General features: G+C 34.9%; 1 protein-coding gene across 1 annotated transcript in view; it reads right to left on the bottom strand.

Annotated features, from left to right (window-relative positions):
* The window catches only part of LOC129230696 (venom protease-like), a 165,675-nt gene that overhangs the window by 121,437 nt on the left and 19,254 nt on the right, over positions 1–24,984 (bottom strand). The window contains exon 2 of the mRNA XM_054865116.1: positions 4,055–4,163. Within this exon, the coding sequence (XP_054721091.1) occupies positions 4,055–4,157 (103 nt within the window). The 5' untranslated portion in view covers positions 4,158–4,163. The remainder of the gene's footprint in view (positions 1–4,054; positions 4,164–24,984) is intronic.

Here is a 24,984-nt window from a genome sequence, read left to right as displayed (position 1 = left end):
CAGTCATCTTACATACAGCAAAGTTAAACTGTCGAAAATCTGGCTAAAGCAGACAAATTAACATTATGAACGTAATTTTCATATTGGTTAAATGGATGGTGACCTAAATGCAATTACCAACTTTAATTTTTACGGAAAATTTTAGCTAGGCTAATGTATTGGCATACAGCGAGCGAGCGAAGCGAGCATGGATCGCGAAGCGATCCACAGGGAACTGCGTAAGCAGTTCCGGGGGTTGGCGAGCGATAGCGAGCAGGGGGCGATAGCCCCCTAGTAGAAATATAGATATATAGAGATAGGCAGATTGGTAGATAGATTATTCTATTTCTGAAATATACAGTAAAAAGAATAAAATACCAGATCAGGGAAGTTGCAACCTATTAAATGTTCATATTTTGGCTATTGGATATTGTTAATTGACCCTCAAAACTAAAAAATTCACCATCGCCGAATTTTAAAACACCGTGGTTGATTTTAATGAATGTTTAAAAATCCACGCGCAAAAGTGCGCTCTTCTGAAACGTCACGAGCCTACGTCACAGGGCGCGAATGGGCAGCTTTCCGCCGAAGAACCCTTGTTTTCGCTAGGGACATTTTGAGCGCGCTGATATTTTTATTTTTTAGAAATTCCGATTCTGATTCCGAGTCATAACTGACTACAACTGTATTATGTCGAGGGATCTGCATACTAAGTGCCTTGCCTCCATTATTTTTTATACCGATAGATGGCAGCACCACCACCGGATCCAACAGTTAATGAGAATTTTGAACTAATCCAGGAGCTAATAGCTACCTGGTGCTAGCACCCCCAGAGGTATCGTTTCACTTGGAGGACATTGAGACCACGAGCATATTTAACGTCGCCCAGTCCCCTTTAATGACGACGGTGGGTCTTCGACCATCAAGGTTCGAACCCGAGGCCCTCCGGCTCCGAATCCGACACTCTACCGATCGGGCTACCACGGCCCTTTTAGAAATTCAAAAATCCTTTTGAACACACGATGGAGACCGGATTCGTTAAAGTACAATCTAAATAATCTTCCTCATGTAACATCAATAATGATATTCGAATATTTTCGAGAGGATGAGAGGTTTAATGTTCCAGAAACGCGAGGAGTTAAATGCGAGGAGATAAGCCTTTTACGTTTCGTCTTCGAAGTCGAATGCGTGACCTTTGGCTTCTCCCCTATCGGAAGAGCGCATGACGTCATTTCCTATGCCATTTGACGTCACAAGCGCTTGAACTTTAAAAATTAATTAAAAAAAAAAACTACTTATCGTATTGCAAAATTTTTTTCACCTATGATGTTCATATATGTTACTCTATCATATAAAAATAAAATTGAAAAATCGAAAACTTCCCTATTGTTTTGAAATGCTAAGCATTTTTCATAATGCACTCAAAAAGAGGGTCAGAGAGGACAATTTAAGTATTCCAAGAGAATGACGCCGCAAACGAAAAAAAGTGCGGATCACATAATTTCTAACCAAACTTTCGCATTAAGAAAAATACGCATGCTTTAACACTCAAATTTACGATTTAAAGCCAGATAAAGATAAGAAATTTCCTACATGACTAGAGACGCACTTTTCCTCGTTTGTGGAGTCATTTTCTTGGAATAATTGAAAGCTACAGGAATACCTAAATTGTCCTTTCTGACCCAGAAAAGATATTTTGTCCTTTTGAGAGCATAATGAAAAGTAATTAGTAATTTCAAAAAAAAAAAAAAAAACTCAATTCCTTAGCAAAATAACTGAACATACACCCATCCGTAAAACTTAATTATTACAAATGTTTATTAAAAAACAGCTATAATTTTATGCTTTATAGTTGTAATTTTACGTTGCACTAAGTTGGGTTTTCTTTATTCTTTTAGCTCAATTCTTACTAGTTTCCTGTAAATTACTCGAACTCCAAAAAGGAAGGATTGAAGTTTCGCTCATGCAACTAGCAATCTATATATATAAAAATGAATGTTTGTCTGTATGTCATCCATGAACTCAAAAACTACCCAGCAGATTTGGCTGAAACTTTCACCGTTTGTTATTTTTGGTACTGGGAATGTTTATAGACCAGTTCGAAAAAAAATCCGATCGATAGTTCCTTTTTTATTCCAATTTAAGTCACAATCCATTGGATAAATACGAATAAAATTATCGGCTGCAGAAATTAATTCGCGTGAAAGATCTCATTGATAAGAAGTTAGCTGTTGCCATTTTTCTTGAGTTTGAACAAATAAATTCTTTCTTTATTGTTTTATGGCTTTTCATGCAACGGGGGGATTTAAAACTTTTTCTATTTGATATTTTTAGCGATGGATTGATCTTGCAAACTGCGTGAGTTCAAAATTTGAGTATAGTCACGGCTTCACTTGATACCTGGACCGATTATTATGAAAATTGCTATATATATGTATTTTTCTATGGAGAAGGTGCATAATATGCTCATTGAAGCCACTCGCCACTAGGTGGCACTGCAGAGTAGCAACTTCTGCCCCGTTCAACCGATTGTCATGAAAATCAGTATAATGATGTATTTTTTTTTTGTTGGCGTAGCAACGCGCGTCGTGTATAGCTAGTGCTGTATAAAAGATTCACAGCAAAAAATAACGATTAGAAAAAGACAGGGCTTAATTTGCAAAAGAGCCCCATATTCTTCATTACTGATTTTCATTCGTAAATTGTCTTAATTTCGTCTACTCTGTAGACATTCTCATTAAATTGAAAACAAGTGCAGCGTGTAGGAGCTAAGCTCCCGCGGGCATCCATGAAAACCAAGCTCTGGATAAAGATGTAACATTGGTTGGTTTTCATAAAGTCATTATTCAAAAAAACGAGTTGGTCACATGACTGCCTTCAACGCCAATTTAATGATAATAGTACCTTGGAGTAAGCAAGAAAACACTTTAAATATTTTCACCCCTAGTTTGTCGCGAACCGAAGCAAAAAAGCGTTTTATATAGATTAATTTTCACAACATCCTCATTCACTTGTTTTGAGTTCATTTTCGCTCTATGTCAAATGGTAGAAAGCGATAGGTATTCAGTATTACTGATGCGTTGCTTATAGCCTGAAGCGGAAATTCCCTCTTCATTTTCATAGTTATGATTAATCAAAATTTAGGAAATCAATGAATCATATTCACAACAAATATATCTATTGTTCTACACAATGACACATTTTTACAGGCTGGGCAGCCAATTTGAACTTTCTGCCGAATAGCTGTCAAGAAATATTCCATAAAATGTTATCCCGCAATTCGGTCAGGATTTCTCGTCATCTCTGGACGACAGCCCATAAGCCTTATGACCTCAGGCGCTCTCGAGCTTCTGCGTAGTAGGCAATTGCAGAAAGCCCCATTATGAAATTATGGAAATCCCAATTATTAATCATATAATCCCTTGCAAGCGTTACGCAACCTAAACTAATGTAGCATATATTTTCTTACATAGCCCCCTTCCTTGCTGCGTCGGGGGTAAAAGGGGTAGTGAACAAAATTTGTTGCTAAAGAAATCTCAAACTTATGTGAGATTTCTTAAACTAAGGACGGATACAAGGGAGGGGCGATGGGGGCGAGCGACATTTTTCCAAATTGAAGTTCCAAAACACAAGTGAAAGCCATCTTTGACGATATCAAGGAAAAGAATAAGTTTCGAATCTCTCTCCCGGAAACTTTTCGGAATTGAAGTTTAAAAAAGTTACTACAAAATTGAAGTTCTAAAATTTAAGTTTAGAATAACTCTTTCACCGGAAAAGAAAGGAATATGTTCGTACACCTCCTGGGATAAATCATCTCTGTAATTGTGTTAGATAAACATGATGTGCCCCCCCCCCCCTCTTCAAAGAATATATAAATTAGATATATAGTAGAGTTAAGTTAAAAAGTCAACCGCCCTCTTCTTAAGCAATTTCTGAATCCGCCCTTGTCTTAAACTTTCTTTTTTTCCCATGACCTTTAAAATTTATTACTTTTTAATGAAATATTTGAGCTTTTAAATGCGAGGCAAAATGGCGGCTTTTTCGTGGACTCGGCGTCCAAATATAAAGCACTCACCTTGTCTTTTTATGATCGAGTTGCTTATTTTTCTTTCATTATCCTCTTCTGCTCTGATGACCATGCATAAGCATGATAGTATTAAAAGAAATCCTATTTCCATCAGTATCTGAAAACAAGTGAAAAACAGATTATAATTAATTTGTTTACAAAATACATAGAATTTCTGTAAAGACAAATTTTAGTCGCGCATAAATTTCTGTCCATTTAATGTTATTACGCTTTCCATAAATTCTCACGTTCAATCATATTTACTAGCTGAGTCGCCCGGCTTTGCACGGTCTACCTCGAAAACAAGAGTTATGTCAAGTGACACGTGCTCAACACTCAGGCTTGAACAAAAAAAAATGAATAAATAGATAAATTAATGAAATAAATCGGTGAAATTTTGCGCGGAAAATTGCGGAAAAATAACCGAAAGGTAAATATTTTAAATCTTCCGATTACAGGCAAAGCCTTAAAAACAAAGCAAGAATTTTATATGCTCATATTCGAGAAACAAAAATGGCAACAGATCTTTCGTCTCAATGATTTTCTTCACGCTATAAATTTTAATAAAAGCATTGTTGCGGAAAGTTGAGATGAAGCGCTGAATAATAATTTGAACGGAGGAAAGCATTCGAAAAATAGGAATTTTATGTCGAAATCCAAGTGTCATAATTAATAGTTTTTAATTGATATCTCCGCTAATGATTATCGGTGGATTATGTTGAATAGCCAAACGTGAAGACGTGAAGATTACGAATTCATCGATACCTGGTTCGATGGTCACACTGTAAAAAAATTCCGAAACGTTACTGGTTATTTTCGCGGAACGTTGCGGGATTTCAGAGGTTTTCACCTATTTCCCCGTAAAATCAAGTATCTTTGTAAAAACGTTTCCTGAATTGCTAAAAGATGCGCGAATGCAGATTTCTTACTGGTGTGACAGATACTTTTGCTACCAGTTTAAAGATTGACTGAGAGCGTTTATTAAGTGCATCGGCTTTAGCTTGATTAGGGCCCGTCCAGATTGACTAAGCTCCCAATGGGAGCAAATATGTCACTGGATAGCTGCAGCTTTGCGAGGCAAGAAGTACCGGGAAGGCATATGCTTGGTTCTTGCTTGCAATTTTCGTGTAGCTTTGCCCATGGTAGCTCTAATGCTTCTAGAGCTTTCTTAGAAAATCAGGAAGATTCTAATCAAACACATGAAATCTATTTAATTTGTCTAAAAGGTTCACGAATGGCTTTAAACAGGGGAGTTTTTCTAATATTTCAGAGAGTTTACTGACTCTTATCGGAAAACGTTCCTGGTTTTTGTAAGATATGTTACTGGTCGTAATTGGGCACATCAGCTGCCTATTATTTTCCAGGAACGTTTCTAAACCGTTTTTACAGTGCAGTTCACTGTCGTTCGGGAGAAGTAACTCCGACATAAAAGACTACATACATAGATGTCTACATAAGGTACATACATAGGGGAAGGTCGAATAGTATCGGACACCTAAGCTATTTCAATCATAACACTTTTTGTTTTATTTGTAAAGAATTAGTTTTTACACTAAATTATGCTGTACTAAGTTACCTAACATAAAGTGTAAACTTTAGTTAAAAAAACATGGAGTCGTATTTTTTAAGTTTTTGTCAAACTCTATTTTTGGTCAATTTTAAATTTTGGAGTGTTGTATCGGACGAAACATTAAAATGTTGAAATAAAAACAAATAGTTCAGAAGCAACATTTTAATGTTCATAAAAATGAAACAAACTAAGTAGATGGTTACTTAGGTTGGTTTACTTTAAGTCTAAAAATAAAAATTAGTAATATTTTTTAATAAAAGTTGAAAATATAGCCTATGGTTGGTTTAGGCCCCCTAACTGAAACAAATTCATTTTAAACTTTGGAACACAAATCACATGTGTAGTAAAGACTGTCCGGTTGTAGCTCAGTACATTTTTCATCTGCCCAACCCTTACACGTTTAGTATTGGATCCAATCTTCTTCAAATGTCTCATTACAAATTATGCAGTGAGTCAGCTCTTCGTTTTCCTGCGATTCATCATCATACTTTAACTTTCTTTTAGTGTTTTCTTTGTTTTTCATTTTTGGTTGAACTATTTTTGTTTCTTTGGTTTGGGTTTATCCCCTTTCTCTCTCTCTCTCTCTCTCTCTCTCTCTTTTTTTATTTATTTATTTATTTTTATTTATTTTTATTTTTTTGACGTTTCTCTTCTCTCAATCTTTTTTCTCCTCTGCTAAATTTTAAAACTTTTTCCAACAAGTCCAACTTTTTCAATGGCTTTTTTTATATTTGTTTCTCTCATGCGATTTATGTCGTGATTTTTCCATTTCAACCTGTTGGACAGAGAAAAACACCATCTGTATTTTATTTTGGTGCCAGTAATTTTGTCCGATACAACCCGAAATTGGTTTGTCCGATACAACCCGACTGTAAAGCTACAGTTGTTTAACCATCACTAAGTTATTACTTAAGCTAGACACTTTTATATCTCATAATACTTAGATTAATATACTATCAGTCTAAAGGTATAGCAATGAAACAATATAACTTACTCTATGTGTAAATATATGCCTCAGAAGTTAAGTTCGTGCACTGAAATTCTCTCAACAAATAAACAACTAGCTTTCACACCTGAACGAACGGTTGATTTGAACCAATATGGCATCTGTGGCTTTCTTCCCCAATACGGCACACTATGTTGACCCAGTACATGCTGTCCCTGGCGGAGGAATTTAGAACAGCCCTTGTCCGATACTACCCGCTGTCCGATACTAAACGACCTTCCCCTACATACATACAAATGCTCATTTTTTAATTATATAAGATTGCTGTATGCACATGTTTAACGCAAAAAGCCTTAATCGCTGGTTCAACTGACCAGTGCCGGTCCGCAGAGAAGTCTGACCATTCCTTTTAGTTTAGCAACTGTCCGTGTTAAAAAAAAAATGTCCCCATAAAAATTAGCATTTCAAACTATCACTTTAACGTTAATTTTGTGGTTGCTAAGACTTTTATTTCGCCCCCACAACAGGGCTGCGGAGTCGGAGAGAAAATGGCTGACTCCGACTCGTGGATTTTGAAACATCCGACTCCGGCTTTTTTTCCTTGTTTTTTTTTTTTCATCCCCCCTCATGGGAATGGGGGAAAAACCCTAAACAGTGATTGAAATATTAGTTTATTTTTATGAAATTTTTTCGTCGTGTTTTATTGCGAAATTGAAATGTATACAACGTTGAAAATCAAATATTTCAATAGTTGCGATTTTTAAAGTGAAATTACTCAAAAACCCCATTTCTGTTGTTGTATGCCCCCATGGTCAACAGTGCTAGACCAGGTCCATGAGTTTGTATACCCTCAAGAAATCCAGCACCGTCACTGGGTCTTCAGTCAAATCTCTCCTGGAGAGCCCCAGGCACGACAGTATATGGTCAGGCGAAGCATGTTCAACAGAACACTTGGAATACGTCTGAAAGCACTTCGACCCCTCCGAAAATTTTAAAGTTATAAGATGTCCACGACGAAAACGGCGAAGAAAACCCCATTTCTTGAAACAATGAGAAGGATTAATTTGCTATCTTATTAATGTTTAACAAATTCATGATGATCAAATCGTGCGAATTCGATTTCTGAAAGCTGTAACCTTAAAGAAAGAAACTTTCTTGCAAATCACCCGGATGACACCGATCTGGGGCAGGCAGTGACCCCCCAAGTTAATTAAAGAATTCATAAAGAAATATAAATACTTTGATTCTGAAATTGCCTCCCAATAAATCTTAGATTTTATTTCCTATATAATAATTTAATGAAAATAGGGTACTATGTTGCTGGGACAGGAGGGCACATATGCGTCTGGAGAAAATTTTACACCAAATGCGGCAGTATACAGCTTTGTACGAATAGCTTTGAAACAACATCTATTATTTCTTATTCCCCCAAGTTTGATTTTAAATTTTGTTGGCTGCTTTAGAATTAACCTAAATATAGGTATTTATATGATTAACTTCTATTGAGCGTTGCAATCAAGAAATCATACACTTATTTTATTTCATACTTTTTTAAAAAAATCTATAAACTCAATAGAGCAAGAGCCCATGACCGCCAGGCCTACGTCATAGTCAAAAGGCTCAAAATTTTTCTACGTAAACACATCACAGCAGGTAAGAAAGGTTCGCCGTTTATTTAAGCTGAGTCGCGCTGGCTTTGGCAGGAAACAGGTAGCAAAAGTTGGCCGTGGTAGCCCGACCGGTAGAGTGTCGGATTCGGGGCCGGAGGGTCCTGGGTTCAAACCTCGATGGTCGAAGACCCACTGTCATCATTAAAGGGGACTGGGCGACTTTAAATATGCTCGTGGTCTCAATGTCCTCCAAGTGAAACGATACCTCTGGGGGTGCTAGCACTAGGTAGCTATTAGCTCCTGGACTAGTTCTAAATTCTCATTCACTGTTCGATCCGGTGATGGTGCTGCCATCTATCGGTATATAAAATAATGGAGGCAAGGCACTTAGTATGCAGTCCTCGAAATAAATACAGTTGTAGTCAGTTGCGACTCTGAATAGGAATAGGTAGCAAAAGTTGCATCAAAAACTGAGTCATTCCAAGTCAAGCGACCTTGTCATCTCCACCCGACTATCTCCGAAATTTTTATCGAAGTGCAGACTTGCCTTTCAAGCTCACCAATACAAACCTTCAGCTTCCAAGATCCAAATCCTGAGAATTTAGGATCGATAAAAAAAGGGGGGGGGGGCTCAAAAATAGTGGATTAGCTTTGTGAAACGAATTGCCATGTCTGCACTGTTTCCCCATTGGAGGCCATTTTGGAGCATATTTTTTTTCTTTTTGAGGTATCCCAGATCCTTATGATTTGTGTCTTAGAAGCTAAAAATTCGCATACGTTGCTTTCAAAGACGTGTCTGCACCTCTCTAGAACGTCCTCCATACCGGAGATGATTGGTTGGGGACCAACAGGTCTCGTGAAATGGAAGTAATCTATGATATTTAGGTTTTTCAGCAATTTTACGCGTCTTTACTATCTGTTTACTGATAAAGCCAGCGCAACTCAGCTTAAATAATAGCTTTTTTACTATTCCATACTACAGTAAAACCTGTAAGGTTGACCACCCTTGTAAGTTGACCACCTGTCTAAGTCAGGGGCGGCATTTCACCATTTCATTTGGGGGGTCGAGTTTCTTAAATGTGTATAACCCCAAAGCGAAACCAAACACACATTAGCTAACAAGAAGTTGTCATAAAATCGGTTTAGTATGAATAAAATTAGTGTTTAGAAACAATTAAAATTTTGATTCATTGACTAAAAAGTTATCATACAAAACATCTCGCTACTAAAGTTTTTAGACCTTTTGGAAAAGTAATAATGCATGATTTTTGGAATTCGGAAGAGCAGGGAATCGTGTTACTAATCTATCAGTACCCAATGTCGTGCTGTTTTGCCAGTTCAGCTAAATAGAAAAGGTTTTTTTTTTTTTTTTTTTTTTTTTTTTCGCCTTTGTGCTTCGAAAATATTTCTCTAACCTTCTGAGACATAAAAAAAAATCTTTCTCTACTAGCGGAGCTGATTCTAAGAGTTAAAAAATAACTGAAGTAACACAAAGTTATGTATGAAAACACTTTTTATCTTGCTCTTTAAAATCACCCAGGCTACTTCAAAAACTGTGAGGGGCTTAAACTTTTCATCATTGAATAATCTAGTCATGTCGGCGCTCTCAGCTTCATGAGATATCATCTGCCTCCAGCTCTGTTATAAACTATTCCAGACTTATGAGTCCATAACAAGGACGAAACTGCAGTCTCTGGATGTGAAAACTATTCTGTCAGTATATTGCTTGTAATTTTTCTTGCCTCATGCTAAAAATTTTATTCACAGTTGAAACATTTTATTTTTCGTTTTCAAAATCCAATCCAAATAACCATAACCCCAGCCAACCATACAGAAAAATAATTATCATCAAATCTTGTATTAATTTCATTCGAAACTGAATCTATTACTTCATACAAAATATTCAAACATCAATGTTTGACTTCACATCATCATGTGGATTTTTTTTTTTTTTTTGCACCTCTTTAAAATTGGCTCGGAGGAAGAATTTTTTTTGGAAAATTTCACGATTGATTGAAATATACATCTATAAAAATCTATTTTCAGCTTCAATTGCAGATTGAACTGTGGTAGTATGGTGCACAAATCAATTGTAAATTGAACTGTGGTTTGAATAGTCGAGTAGCGGATTGAAGATATAGATTTTAATAGAGAAAAGCATTTTTCAAAAACCTTTTTCCGATGCAAACAAATTGGATAAAAATTCAAACGAAGTCATATATGCTAAAGAGCATGAGCTTTTTCACCATTGAAAGAATCGTTTTGAAATAATTCTTCCAGTCAACAAATCATTGCTGAAGTTATAGAGAAATGTTTTCATCGTTTTAACTCTTAAAGATTATCTCGTATCACTCCGCGATTACATAATTAATAGAGCCCGATAAAAGGTATTTGGTTGATATGTCTTTTTTTTAATTCAATAATCACATGCATTTTTAAGAAGTTTCTATGAAAGCGTTATAATGTATTGAGCTGCTGAAACGTGTTTCTAGCAAAAGAAAGTGATGAACACTCTTTAAATAAATATACACTTAAAAAATGAGCGTAAAAGTGAATGTAAAATATCCTGGAAATTTCTTGTGAAAACCATGCTGCCACACCACTTTTCACGAGCCTCTCATATTGAGCATACCATCGTTACACTGGGCACACAAGTGTGAAAGATTTAACCTATATGAGGCAATGTCTTCTTTAGTTAAAATTAACCATGATTCTCTATCAGTTTTTTATGTTCTGAAAAAGCCGAAAATACTTCATGAATTTCTAAGTCATCATCCAAATAACGAAAAACACTTTTTCTAGTCTGGGAATGTGTCGAGTTTCATCAAATAGTTGCTGAGAACCAGCGAGATTTCCTTTAATGAACATTGATTTCCGACTTACATAAATTGAATTCACCCATTTTCTATCATTCTGCTCAAAAAATTTGGGGGTGCGACCGCCCCCTCTTGACCCCCCTATTTGCCGCCCCTGGTCTAAGTTGACCGCTATTTTCCAGCACAGAGTTAGATCTATATCATATAATTCAACCTCTATAAGTTGACCACTTGTTTAAGTTGACCACTAAAGTAGTGTAAACCAAGTGGTCAACTTACACAGGTTTCACTGCATTAAAATCTGTTCGCGTCCCTCTGTCTGTCTCTCTGTCTGAAGCTTGATCTTCTCAAGAAAATGAGTCGAACGAGGTACCGATCGATTCAAAATTTCCCAGAGAAAACAATAAGACCAATCCCGTTGTTGAACGACTTTAATTGGAGGAGATATTAATTAAAACGTTTATAACATTAGGGTACTGTTCAACCACGGATTGTATGAAATTTTCAAACGTCCAGATAAGCCGAATCTACCTCAATAAGGGGGAAAAGTAAAAATTTGATGCCGGTATTCCGCTCATTTGAATGAGACTCTGCTTCAGCAAAAGCTGGCATTGCTAAAAAATAATAGATTCGTCCGTTTCCGGCTGTAAAACGGATGTTTGTCTTTCCATACAATCCGTGGTCAGACAGTACTTAGAAATTTTTATTTCTTTCCTGTTGCCATTTTGCATAAGGGTTTGAAAATAAACTTCTAATAATTGTTTTAAAAAGGGAGATTTTTGGCTGCTACCCAAATCTTAAAGCAACTTTTTCGCTAAAAAAATTTTATTTTAAATTAGCTTCATTTCTCTTTTATTCTGATAGATAAGTGCTGAAACTACTTTTTTAAGCAATTTTTCTTTTTAAGAATTTTATTGTCACACACACATTTAGCTTCGTTTCTCTTCTTCTTCTTGCTTATCTCTTTGTTCTGAATCAGATCAGATCCATGAGGTTGTTCGCCTTAATCAACTTCAAGACAGAAGCAGGTCTCTTCAATAGATCCTCGCATACCAAACCAACACAAAAAATCAGATGTTGTGCAGTGGCCTCTTCAGTATGACATTTGGTGCAAATTGGGAAAGTCCTATTACCATGGGAAAATCTGAGGGTTTTTAGATGACCTGTGCTCAGGCGAGCTAAAGCAGTTTGATCTCTCCTGTCACCCTCAAACCCAAGGGAAGCACCAGGACCCTCGCAAAAATACCATGGATGCTCAGGAGGACGTCTCCAAGAGCTGTTTATTATTAGAGCTTCGTTTCTCTTTTACTCTAAGCAATGATTTTTATTTCTTTATGTTGCCTTCTTTATATATGTGTTAATAAATAACATTTTAATAATTGTTTCAGTAGGACTGACGTCACCGAAGCAACAACCGAGTAACCGGGTGCTCTATTTGAACATAACCTTAATTTATTGTCTGCCTTTTTTTAAATTTTTTATAGCCAACGTTCTTAACTCTTTTCAGCACATAAAAATTATTTCTTTAGTTGCATATGTTTATTGTAGTGAAAGTTTATCCTTACCAGCTTCATATTTTGGTAAATTTAAGATGCGCGACTAATTATGTCTATTTTGTTGGACTTCTCCCCTTCCCATTTTGCATTTCTCCAGCTTTTGAATTATAATAACTCTCTTTTTCCCTCATTCTTAAAAAACTATTGAAATTTATTTTGTATTGTTAAAAGAACACATTAAACTAAGATTTTTTACATTTCATTGAATGAAACAGAAGTTCTAGAACTAAGACCGTTTGCTTTTAATGATTTTAGCTAAATCTTAATTAGGAGGTGATTACTTGATATTGAAGAAACGGAATTATATATTAGTAGTCTTGATGCTTTAATTTCACGTAATCAACCAAGCAATATACTATGCCGTTTTATGTAAAAGCTTATTCTTATTGTACGTAAATATTTTGTATATAATCTATGAGATGTAATTCAGTTTAACGTAAACACAGATTATAGTTGATAATTCATATGTTTTAGTCTTTTGTGAATTGAAAATTCACATAATTTGTATCAACAACTATTACTAACGTTAATGAAATATTTGCCAAAAATATGTTTTACTGGTGTTTTACAAATCCTGCGTTACACACATTTATTTAATCCTTAACGCGTTAGAAACTGATATCAGGGTATCAAAAACATCAACTGGACATCTCTTTTATTTTTGAGGCAGTCCGTGCAACGCCAGGGATGTCTGGATCTCAGAATATCTGGATCTCTGTCTGTTAGACGCATAGCGCCTAGACCGTTCAGCCGATTTTCATGAAATTCGGCACAGAATTAGTTCGTATCATAGCAGTGAGCACTCGAAGCGATTTTTCGAATACTCGATTTTGTTGTTTTTCTATTCCAATTTTAAGAACATTTTACCGAGCGAATTATCATAACATGGGAGAGTAAATTATTATAACGCGGGCACATAACATGGGGGGGAAGGCAAATTAACATAGCAAATTGGCGAGAAATTCATCATCCATTAACATACAGGCGAACCAAATGACCTTTTGATTTTTTACTAAGGGTAAAGCCGTACGGGTACCACTAGTTATACATAAATTGAACAAATCTGTACTCAGTTTTTTTTTGAGCAATCACGATTGCTCATTGTTCTCATTTGACCGTTTTTGGTGTCCGTGCCTTTTTCAACTTGGACCAGAAGCCTTTGCAGCACCACCGCAGACCGTCCTCTGCGGGCGGCGCGGCGCGGCTGCTCCGGTTTTGAACTATCCGCTTCTCCTGGTCGGAGGCGTCCATGTTCTACACACACGCACGTTCACACACATACACACACACGACTTCACACACATACACTCACACACGCCTACGTGCATACATACAGGTCTACGCACACACACAACTATGCACAAGTAACCGCCCAGGAGGAGAGGCAGACTTGGGGGGGGGGGACAGGAGCCGTTTCTAGAAACAATAACTCCAATGAGTTGGGTCCTGTCTCAGTTCGTGACTGCGAAAAACATAATTTGAATTTAAAATTTCAGAATTCATTTTAATTTTCTTTTCTTTTTTTTTTTTTTTTTGAGCAATCATGTTTTCTAATAATTTTCACTTGACCGTCCTTGACGTTCGGTTCCTTTTCCAGATAGGACCGTGGTCTCTGCAGCGCCACCACTCATCGACCTCCTCTGGTCCTGACCACTGTCCCCAGGAATCCGGGGTTGTGCATGTCTTACACACACGCGTGCGCGCTCATGCACACTCTCACACACACGCGCGCTCATGCACACTCTCACACACACGGGCGCGCTTTTACACACATACACACGCACCCGCCTTTACACACATACACTCACTCTTTTCGGCATACACGCCGGTCTACACATACACACAAGTCTAGCCTACACATGCACGCACGCACGCCTACACACACAAAACTATACACACGTAACCGCCCAGGAGGAGGCTTGATGGGACAGAACCTGTTTCTAGAAACAATACCTCCAACGAGTATAGGGTCCTGCCAAAACTAAAAACATAATTTAAATTCAAAATTTAAGAATTCAAATTTTTTAATGTAAGGACAGTGAAGGGAAAAGTGACAGTCAGTGAAAATTAGAAAAAAAAAAGAAAAAGAATCCCGGAGTCGGCATGTTTTCCAACGACTCCAACTCCTTTACCCCAAAATCAGTCCGACTCCACAGCCCTAGTCCCAACTACTGCACTTGGCTGAACTTTACGTCTTTTAGAAAACTTTAAAAAAGCCCCATTGCAATAAATAAGAAATTTTGAACGGCGCAGCGTTTTCCTCACTCTCCTACATCCTAACCTAATAGCGTAAAAATACTGCTATGTATAACAAGAAGAAAAAAAAAATGTTAGGAAGACATTTTTATGATTTTCTTCCTGTTTTAGTTTCTGAAAACCCTTTTTTCCCCGAAATCGTAACCTGACCCTAAAATTAATGTGACCCAATCAAATAATGACTAACATATAAAATTGCATTCTTTTATATACATAAGATCTAAGGTTAAAAAAATACGTTAATAGGACACCGAACCATTTTATGGTAATATTTACTTTTATAGCTTTTATTTTTGTCGTAAAAAAAAAATTGATAGACTTTTACGACTTTTGTTAACTTATGACCTTTTTCACATCGTTGGATTGGGTCGTTTCTCGATATAACTTTCATAGATTAATGGATTTTCTTCATGAGCGAGCCTTTTTGTTTATTTCCGCTAAACTGCACCGATTTGACTGTTTAAATTGATTCCCGTTTTTGTTTTTAAACAATTATCTCGTTTTATTTAAGCTTCGCAACAAAAGCGACAGTTAGAAGCAATGATGAAAACGAAATTCAAATGAGCCTTCAGTGGAAGTGTTGTTGTCCGAATAATTACTGTAACAGCACTAATATTGCCAACTTTAGCTACGGATTTAAAGAAAATTCTCGAGAAATAAAGAATTCAGTTTTAGCTGAAAAATCTAATGCAGAACTGACGTCAAGAGTAGTAATAACAATGATTTATAGTGACGTTAGCGATAACGTAACGACAGTAATGACAAAATCAACAACAGTAACTATTTTGTATTTGCTGCAATATTGGTAAACAGTTTCGTATTATCAGTAATTGTTAGTCGTAATAATCAGTGATATTTTTAACACCTCTATAAGCATCGGAAATAAGCCGTAAGAATTTAGTCAAGCGCATTTTAACGTTTTGCATTTTCAATAAAATTTAGCTCAGTGAAAAAAGATGGGAGAAAAAGAGTTACACTCTTAAATATTACAGTTGAATGCCCTGATATTTTTAAAAGTTAAATACAAAATATCGAGCAATATAAATGTTGAAAAGCAAATAAGAACGCATCTCTTCTTTCGTGCAATCTTCTTACAGAAACTTTAGAAAGTTTTTTGAGCAATTAACGACTTGATTATTACTCCCACTTGACCGCAATTGTGGTTCTTTTTCGAGCAATTTTTCAATTTCGTGATACCGGTATTTGCTGAGGTAAATACCGGTATTTTCGGTATTAGCTAAAAATAATAAATAATTTTAATTAAGGATTTTCAATATAACTAATTAAATATCTACTCATATTTTTTAAATGTACATTTTTTTTCTATGATACAGAACCAGAATTAAACTACTGATGTAAAAATTTCGCTTCAAAAGAACAAACTAAAAGAATATCATTAAACAAAAGTAGCGGAAAAATAGAAAAATAATATTGTGATGAGGAATCGCATTTTCGTGCGCTTTTGTGCACCTTGTTTCTATTTTTTCATTTCCCTAACCACTCACTTTCCCATTTGCGAAAGTTAATTTCCAGAGCAATTTTGAATGCATTTGCTCTATGAACAATTTATTCCAAGCATCAATTGCAGTACTACTTCATGATTTCATTTTTAATTATTTGTCTCAACTGTAGTAAATTTTGACAAAAACTTTTTCTTGTATTATACCAAATGGTAATTTCTTGTTACCAGTATTGGTTTGTTGTCCAGTCTCTCAATTTGGCTTTACACTTGACAAGATACTGTTTGGAAATTATATATAGTGCATTGAAAATTTGCATAAAGGTAAAGGATAATCAATTGAAACATATTTTCAGATAGTCTCATAAATATAATTGTAAAGAATTGTGAAAAGAAAGAGAAAACGAATAATAAAAACCAACACGATCAAGTTTAGTCAAATTTACCGTATATTTCAAGACAAAAGGCTAACAAAAAACAAACACAGACCTCTCCTGCTCAAGAGAAAATGAAGTTAATATTGGAAAAGCATCGTCTCACGGAAAAAAAAATTACATTAATAATACACACAATACAAAATTACACACACACACACACACACACACACACACACACACACACACACGCACGCACAAGGATTTATCAAAAAAAAAACTCGCAAGAGACCAAATTATTTGAAGATGAAGGACTTCCAGAAAATTAGAGGAGGCGTATCGCGAATTGTTACCAGTACCACCAACCTGCCTGAGTTCAGAAAGAGTCTTTTCAACTGTAGGAAAGTTTAGCACTCAAATGGGTTTCGGGCTCAGAAACAATTCAATAGATGCATTATGTTTTTCTTATGACATTTGTTCCTTCATTTTAGAAATTTTAAATATCGGTATCAATACCGGTATTCCGGTATCACGTTTTTAAAATACCGAATACCGGTATTGAATTCTTGGTCCGATATTGCAATCCCTAAGCCTGACGCCTGATTACTTACGTTAAAAAAAATATTCTCGCCAGTTTAAGGTTAAAGAAAAACATAACAGAAAATCTGGGAAACGAACCATTTCAAATGTGATGATAATCAAGTTTCGTTTTGACAAATGCAATTTGATACCATTTCTTTTCGTCAAGTAATATCTTTAGTGAACAATGCTGGCTTAAACGGAGCGAGAACAGTTTCACTTGGCGTATTTTCAAGCATATCAAGAGCGAAATAAATTTGGGGAAATCCGGCTGAGGAACTATCTTTCTCAGTCAAATAGAACAAAAAAGACTGAATTTTCGTTACAGAACAAAACTTCCCCAGAACAACAACTTTTTTTTTCCCTTTTCAAACTTTCACGGATGTTTGTGAAGTTATTATAAAAACAATGCAAAAAAGAAATTTCATCCATGGAAGATTATGAGACGTATTTTTTATGTGATGAAAAGCAAAGACCTAAAAATAATGAATTTGGTTTGAATATGCTATTTTAAAACGACACTGAAATATGTTTATAACTTAAAAAACAAGTTAAAAAATGCGAAGACATATTCAACTAGACCAATGGTTCTCAAACAATGAGAACCATTTCTCAAACGGCGGAAGGTGTCCAGGGGGGTCGCGAGATAGGGAAGAAAAGTTTAAAGAAAAAAAAAATATTGCAAGATTATAAAATCAGTAAGGTCTACTAGTGTCTCTTTTTATAAAATAACTAGCAAAAATACCCGGCGTTGCCTGGGTGAGTAATAATTATGAGAAAAAATCGTTACTTGCTTTTTTTTTCTGGTTTAAGTGAAAGAATTTAAAACACATCTTTTTGACATGATTAAAAGTAGAGTTTCTTCCTTACCCATAAAAGTAAAATAGCAATAAGTATAAAGAACAAAATAGTATTGATTTAGAAACGAAAGCACTATATTTAAGCATATACAAATTTCCAAAACATGAAATTATTCTTCTCATGTTTAAAAAGATTAATCTGTTGATACTCTTTTTTTTTTTAACATGGAGTCTAAAACCTTCTCTGTATTGCTATTGACGTTGCTCGTAATCCCCTTATACTTGCTTTAGTTATTTTGGGAAATTTCAATCAATGTGGGCTCTTGGTGCGATTTTACCGAATTTGCGGGAATCGTTTTGGGATACCTTCGATGATGCTCCCTCCTTCTTTCCTTACTTTGTAAAACGATCTATTAATTTTCGTTACAATGATATTATCGCCAGGTGCTGAGATACTTTTGGTCACCATAAAATGGCGCTAAAGAGTTTCATCCGAAATGTTTCCAAAATGAGTAGTAAAATTTGGCGATTGTTTGAAATTGTGCAAAAAGGAAAAATCAATGGAAGTTTTTGTGCTATTTATGGATTTGCCTAATTTAGTTGCTGGATTATTTAACACAGTAAAAAAAGTTTTTTAAAGATTCTTTGATTGGCGATATTTTGTTTACATGGTGAAAACTGAGAAACATTATGACGTAGTCTTCGGCTTCAAAAACTGCGACATTAAAAAAAACTGCCAAATGCATCAGCTACGGAAATATTTCCGCAAAAATTTTGGCGATCTGCTGGTTGATTGGATAATGAGTAAGTGTTCAATCAGCATAAATAATAATAAAAACCATTAATTACATTAAAGTTCCGTTTAAATGGAAAATGATCAGCCAAATCATGTATTATTTGCCAATCTTGTGCAAAAATCTTACTTCAAGATTTGACTTGAGAAAAGCCTTGAACAGTCACGAAAAGCAAAGATAGTCAACAATACAACAATAGTCGCTATCGACAGGGAGTTGAGATGATACACTAAATACTGTATTGAGTTTAGGAAAGCCTTCGAACATGGAACTAAAAAGCTCATAACTCGTTTTTTATTCTACTTAGAAATTTCGAATAAGTGCCATCTTCAGCAGAAAAATCAGAGTTTTCGATGGACATATAATGTAAATATGTGCAAGTATTTTTTCATCCCTATATTAGAGAATTTATACGAAAATTGTATTTTATTGCTCCCCTAAGGGGGGTTTTGCCCCCATAACGGGACGAAAACTACCCTATGTGTTATTCTGATGCATAAGCTATATTATTGTCAAGTTTCATCAAAATCCGTTCAGTAGTTTTTGCGTGAAAGAGTAACAAACATCCATACATCCATACAGACAAACTTTCGCATATATAATAGTAGTAAGATTCATGAGACAAGAATTCATATTTATTTTACTAGTTAATTGTGCTTCTAAGGATAAATCTTAACCATTTGTGTAGTTTTTACTTATCGTTTTAGGGTTTAGACAGAACTAAAACTTTGGAAGGTCGTCAAAATACTTAGTCTAAAAAGGGAGTCGCAATGTCTAAAAGTTTGAGAACCCCTGAACTAGACAATCGTAACAAAATAGTTAAAATCAGAAACCAGTCAAACGCCAAATTAGGAATTGTGACGCTTTTTATTCAAATAAATACACCGAAATCTCTATCCCTTTTAACTAAAATTATTATAATCCTAATCGAAAATTTTCAATAGGATGGTAAAAATGCTTTTCGAAATTAGAGTTGGCACTTGACTAGTTTCTGAAATAAACGAATTAATTAATACGTAGTTAATTCATTGCAGTCCAAGTCAAAAATATTTATATTAGTATATTTTGAATTACGTATAATGTGACTAAAGTGAAAATCCAACGTAAATAAAGCTCAAATTCTCAACAAAATATAGCACATATAGCCAGGGTTGCCAGATTTAAGAACAGTAAATGTGGGACAGGTTTCTAGGAGAGAAGGGGGGTGGGGGTATGTTTCAGGTTGAGAGCAATTACTGAATATGGTGTATTTTTAAGGGATGCTTTCCGACGTAGAATGTCTCTTCATGATAAATCTGAAAAATTTAATCGTAACAAAGCATTAAACCTTACAAAATGTAGCCTGTCAATAAAAATAGTTTTCATTGTGATTGACGACGCATGCGCAGAGATATATTTCCAACATTAGTCAATGAACAAAAAGGAAGCAATCATTCGGAACCCCATGGTCTTCCACCAAAACAAAAACCAAATTAAAACGAAAGCAACTTTTGCGTTTGCTGCTACACGATTTTCTTATTGCTCTTTATTTCACATTTTTTTGTTTTACTCATTTTTTTTCTTTAAAATAGTCTCGTTTCGTAAAATATTGCTATTAGCTAGAATACGGGAATTTGCCCGTCCCGTATATAGGTTTCCCGGGACGCGGGACAATTTTTCAAAATACGGGACTCTCCCTTGAAATAAGGGACGTCTGACAACCCTGCATATAGCTATGTCAAGGCTAGGAAGGAGCCTTTTCCAAAACAGCGTTTTTAGTTTACGTATAACGTGAAATTAGACGTCCTGGTTTGACCGGGACATTTCCGTTTTTCAGATAAAATCCCGGAGTCCCGGTCGGTTTACTTCATGTCCCAATAAAAGATTGATTTGATTACAGATGATTAAAAAAGTCTAAAAATAATGAACTGCAAAGGATTATTTGGGATGATTACTTTGTCATTTGCAACATTGACTCGTAAAATCAATATATCTGATTAGCTTGTGAGGATTTTTGCAATAAGATTAAAATCAAAAAAGATTTCCTAGAAAAAGTCCTTGTATTTCTTTTTACTAAAGTAAATTATAAATAACAATGTATAGGAAATAAAAAGTTGAAGTTTATCTGCTTATGCAATTTATTTCGTCGTGAATCGTCATTACCCCTGACATAGGTCTATAACTCGTTACCATTTATTCAGAGCATTGATACACAGGTCAACAAAAAAAACTTTTTTTAGTGTGCTTCTGTTTTAATGCATGCATTTTGATACTATCCATTGAAAAGCACTAAAATATCCATCCATAGCTTTTAAATTTTGTTTTTGTCTTTTTTACTTCTATAAGTATGTTTTGAAGTTCAGTCTTCAATCAATTAATATACTGATTAGCATAAGAAAAAAATGAAGGGTTTTTTGAATCTGTTTTTGTAAATTTATCGTCTGCTCAGGGAGGTAACTAGGTCATTATCAAACGGGGGCAAGACTCGATTTGGCAAACCCTCCATCTCTTAAAATAAAAGAAAATATTCTTGGAGAAATTTGATAGCGTCAACACCATGACCCTGGCTCATCAGCTGGACAGAGTTCAATGATTTATTACGAGACATTAACCTGCTCAAGAATAAAGCAGAGGTTCTAGGTTCTCGATTAAAACAGTGGAATTTTCTTGGAAATGATATGAAAAGAGCTGAACAGAGAGATTGCCATAATTTTTTTGAGCAATCACAATTGCTTATTGCTTTTATTTGAATGTTTTGATGTCCTATGATTTTATTTTCTCACCGCCACCCTCCGCACCATCACTGTCGACCGGTTCCTCACGATGCTGCTCCTCTAGCGAAAGCCGTCTTCAGATTGCGTCAATATCCTACACACACATACATACACAACTACACACGCACACACACATACATACACAACTACACACGCACACACACATACATACATACACGCATACATATAGACACCTAAACATACGCACACACAAACACGTACGCACACACACATACACACAACTACGCACACATTCATGCATGCACACAGACACAAACACATATGCCTACACACACATACACATACCCCTACACACAAACACACATACGCCTATCCACACACACATTCATACACACAACTACCCACACACTTATGCCTGCATACAGACACAAACACACATGCCTACACACACATACACATACCCCCTACACACAAACACACATACCCACCACACACAAACACTCGTGATTGCGAAAAATATAATTTGAATTCAAGATGTCAAAATTCAAATTATTTTTTCATTTTTATTTATTTATTTATTTTATTTATTTTTTCTTTTTTTGTGTCTTCACCAAAAAGATAGATTTTTGTTACTTTAATAGCGTGACGGGTTTGTTCGAGCACATTGGAATACCATACATATTTCCTGACTGGCGACTTTTCATCAATAGCTCTTCAAAAAGCTTATAACTAGTCCTTTTTCACAACGGAAACCAATTACTGAGTTTTTAATTAGCACGTTCTGTAACGTGCAAGGAAAGTTACGATAGCATTAAAATGGTACTGAAAAAATTAAATATATAGAATATATTTTCAGTAGGTCACCGCCCATTTTGCCAGGGCTAAAATGGGCGGTAACTTACTGAAAATATATTCTATATATTTAATTTTTTCAATACCATTTTAATGCTATCGTAACTTTCCTTGCACGTTACAGAACGTGCTAATTAAAAACGATGCGTACTAAAGCAGAAATACACGAAATACAGCTCAGTCAATTCCAGCCGAGGACTGCAGTTTCGTGCTTAGTAGCACTCATCAGCCCGGCATAGGAAGTGACAGAGCTGGAGGTGGAAAACCTCTTAAGGAAGCCAAGAGTGCCAAGAAAACTGGTAGCTAATATAGAATTAACACTGACCAGACGAGTGACCGAAGCAATGGTTCGGTTCAAGTGAACCATTGCTGAATAACTATGTTTTTGGATTAATATCAACCAGGCTTGGAGTAATCGCCGATTACGTAATCGTAATCTGAGTAATCGATTACGTTTTTGTGTAATCATAATCAGAATTGTAATTTGCCGTTGGGATATTCCCGTAATCATAATCGAAATCATAATCAGGATTTTCATGCATAATCGTAACTGTAATCTAAGTAAAATAATCTATAATTTCCCCCTTGTAATCGTGTAATCTTGACTTTCTAAAAGTGAAAGAATTTAAGCCGCCCTTTTACTAATGTATGAAAAGATAACATAGTTTAATAGTAACATAAAAAATGACTTCTTTCTTTAAACGACTATTCAGTGCTCGTCCCCACTCGTCCCTGTTTGCAAACGACAGTTATAAATCGAGCCCTATCTTATGTGTTCAGTACAATTAGTACCCTGTGGGCTTGACAGCAATGTTTCACGGCTTCTTAGGAACGTCTTCCCAAATCCTTACAATTGGCCATTCATCAGTTTCCCTTTCATCTGTCAATGTTAGGCAATCAAGCGAAGCACATTGCCGCATCAAAATCATATTTTAGCAGAAAAGTACAATGATATCAAAAGTACAAGTAAGTTCCACGCAACAAAAAGCTTTTGGTTTTTTTTAAATACTTTCATGAGAAAGTAGTGAATGACTGAAAAAAGATTTTGTCAAAAGAAAACCGAATTCGCATTTGTGTTTTAGTGGTTCTTTAAACACTCTTGCCTTTACACGAATTGCATTTTTTTTATTACATGACATCTAATCTAAACCCCGGTGAAGAAGATTTTTTTTTTATGTTTTCAGAATAATTTCTCGCATAGTTTCAGCCTAAATGCATGTTTATATATGTTTACAATTGATATTATCTCTAATTAATGAGTATGTATGAAAGTAAAAAGCATTGATAGATTTTATAAAATTTGTTCACATTTTGTTGTATCAAGGAATTTACACAAATTTTATTATCTTTTTATGCCACATTTTTAAAGTGAGAAAAATTGCACTTCACTGCTGCATTAAAACTGTGATGTATAAACATTATTATGAAGTACTCATTTATGCAAAAAAAAAAAAAAAAAAGCTGTATGACTAAAAAGTGGAAATCATAGCAAAACATGTTGTGCCCAATCTCATTTTTAATGAGTGTTAAGTTGAAACCTTTTAGCACTTTTAAAAGTGCAATTTCTTTAGTAGGTTATTGATTCGAAAATGAAATCAAAGCATATGAAAATAGCTTATCAAATGATCATAAAATTGATCCTGTAGAGTTGTGGGGACCAAAAACTCATATGTATCTTTGCTAAAAATAATATTATCCAAGTATTTTTTTTAATTTCTGCGTCATCTGCTCCAGTTCAACAATTGTTTAGCATTGCTGGAAATTTTTTCTCTTCTCAAAGAATGAGAAAAAAAAAAAAAAAAAAAAAAAAACAGACATCTTTGAAGTATTAATTACATTTAAATGCATTTAATTTCTTTTTTAAAAAAAATTTCAATTGTTTACTTCCATATATTTTACTTACACTCTCTGCGTATTTTATTACATTGCAGTTTTTCTGCATAAAGAGCCATACGAGGTTCTTAAAAAAAAAAAAAAAACTGTGTATTAAATTAACTGATAATATAAGAAATAATTGAGAATATCATTGCTGAAATATACCACCACAGTTTTCAGAAATTATAAACTGTAAAATGTTGAGCAGTTTAGCAGTAAGTTATTGCCCTTAAGGGGTCTAACGAGTTTTAACCTTCAAAATTTTTGACTTCCTGGAAAATATATATATTATGCATGATTAAATTCTGAACAGTTTGCTACCTTATTTACTACCATACGAAAAATCTTCTCAAAATATCGTAAAAATGCATAAACTTTCCCCATAGAGATTTATATTTACAGCAGCTGTTTAAGCCTCTTTTTTCAAGTGCTGGTTTTTCGTTTTGCATGCATGATATCTTAAAAAGTTTCTTATGTATTTCCATAAAAAATTTTAATGCGTGTTTGTCTGATTTATTTTTATGATCTGAACCTAAATTTTAACTAAAAATGAAAGTTAATATTAAAAAAAATATATTTTCACCCAAACTTTTTGAAAATTTTGATACTAATTATAAAATTTCAAAAAAATAAATAAGTAAATTATTTTAAAAAATAAATAAATTTAGGTTCAGATCATGAAAGTAAACAAGACAAACATGCATTAAAAGTTTTACGGAAGTATATACGAAACTTTAT

This window comes from Uloborus diversus, chromosome 9 (assembly GCF_026930045.1).
Source record: "Uloborus diversus isolate 005 chromosome 9, Udiv.v.3.1, whole genome shotgun sequence".
Taxonomy (NCBI): domain Eukaryota; kingdom Metazoa; phylum Arthropoda; class Arachnida; order Araneae; family Uloboridae; genus Uloborus; species Uloborus diversus.
Note: the sequence above shows the minus strand (reverse complement) of the source record. Positions and strands in the feature narration are given on the sequence as shown.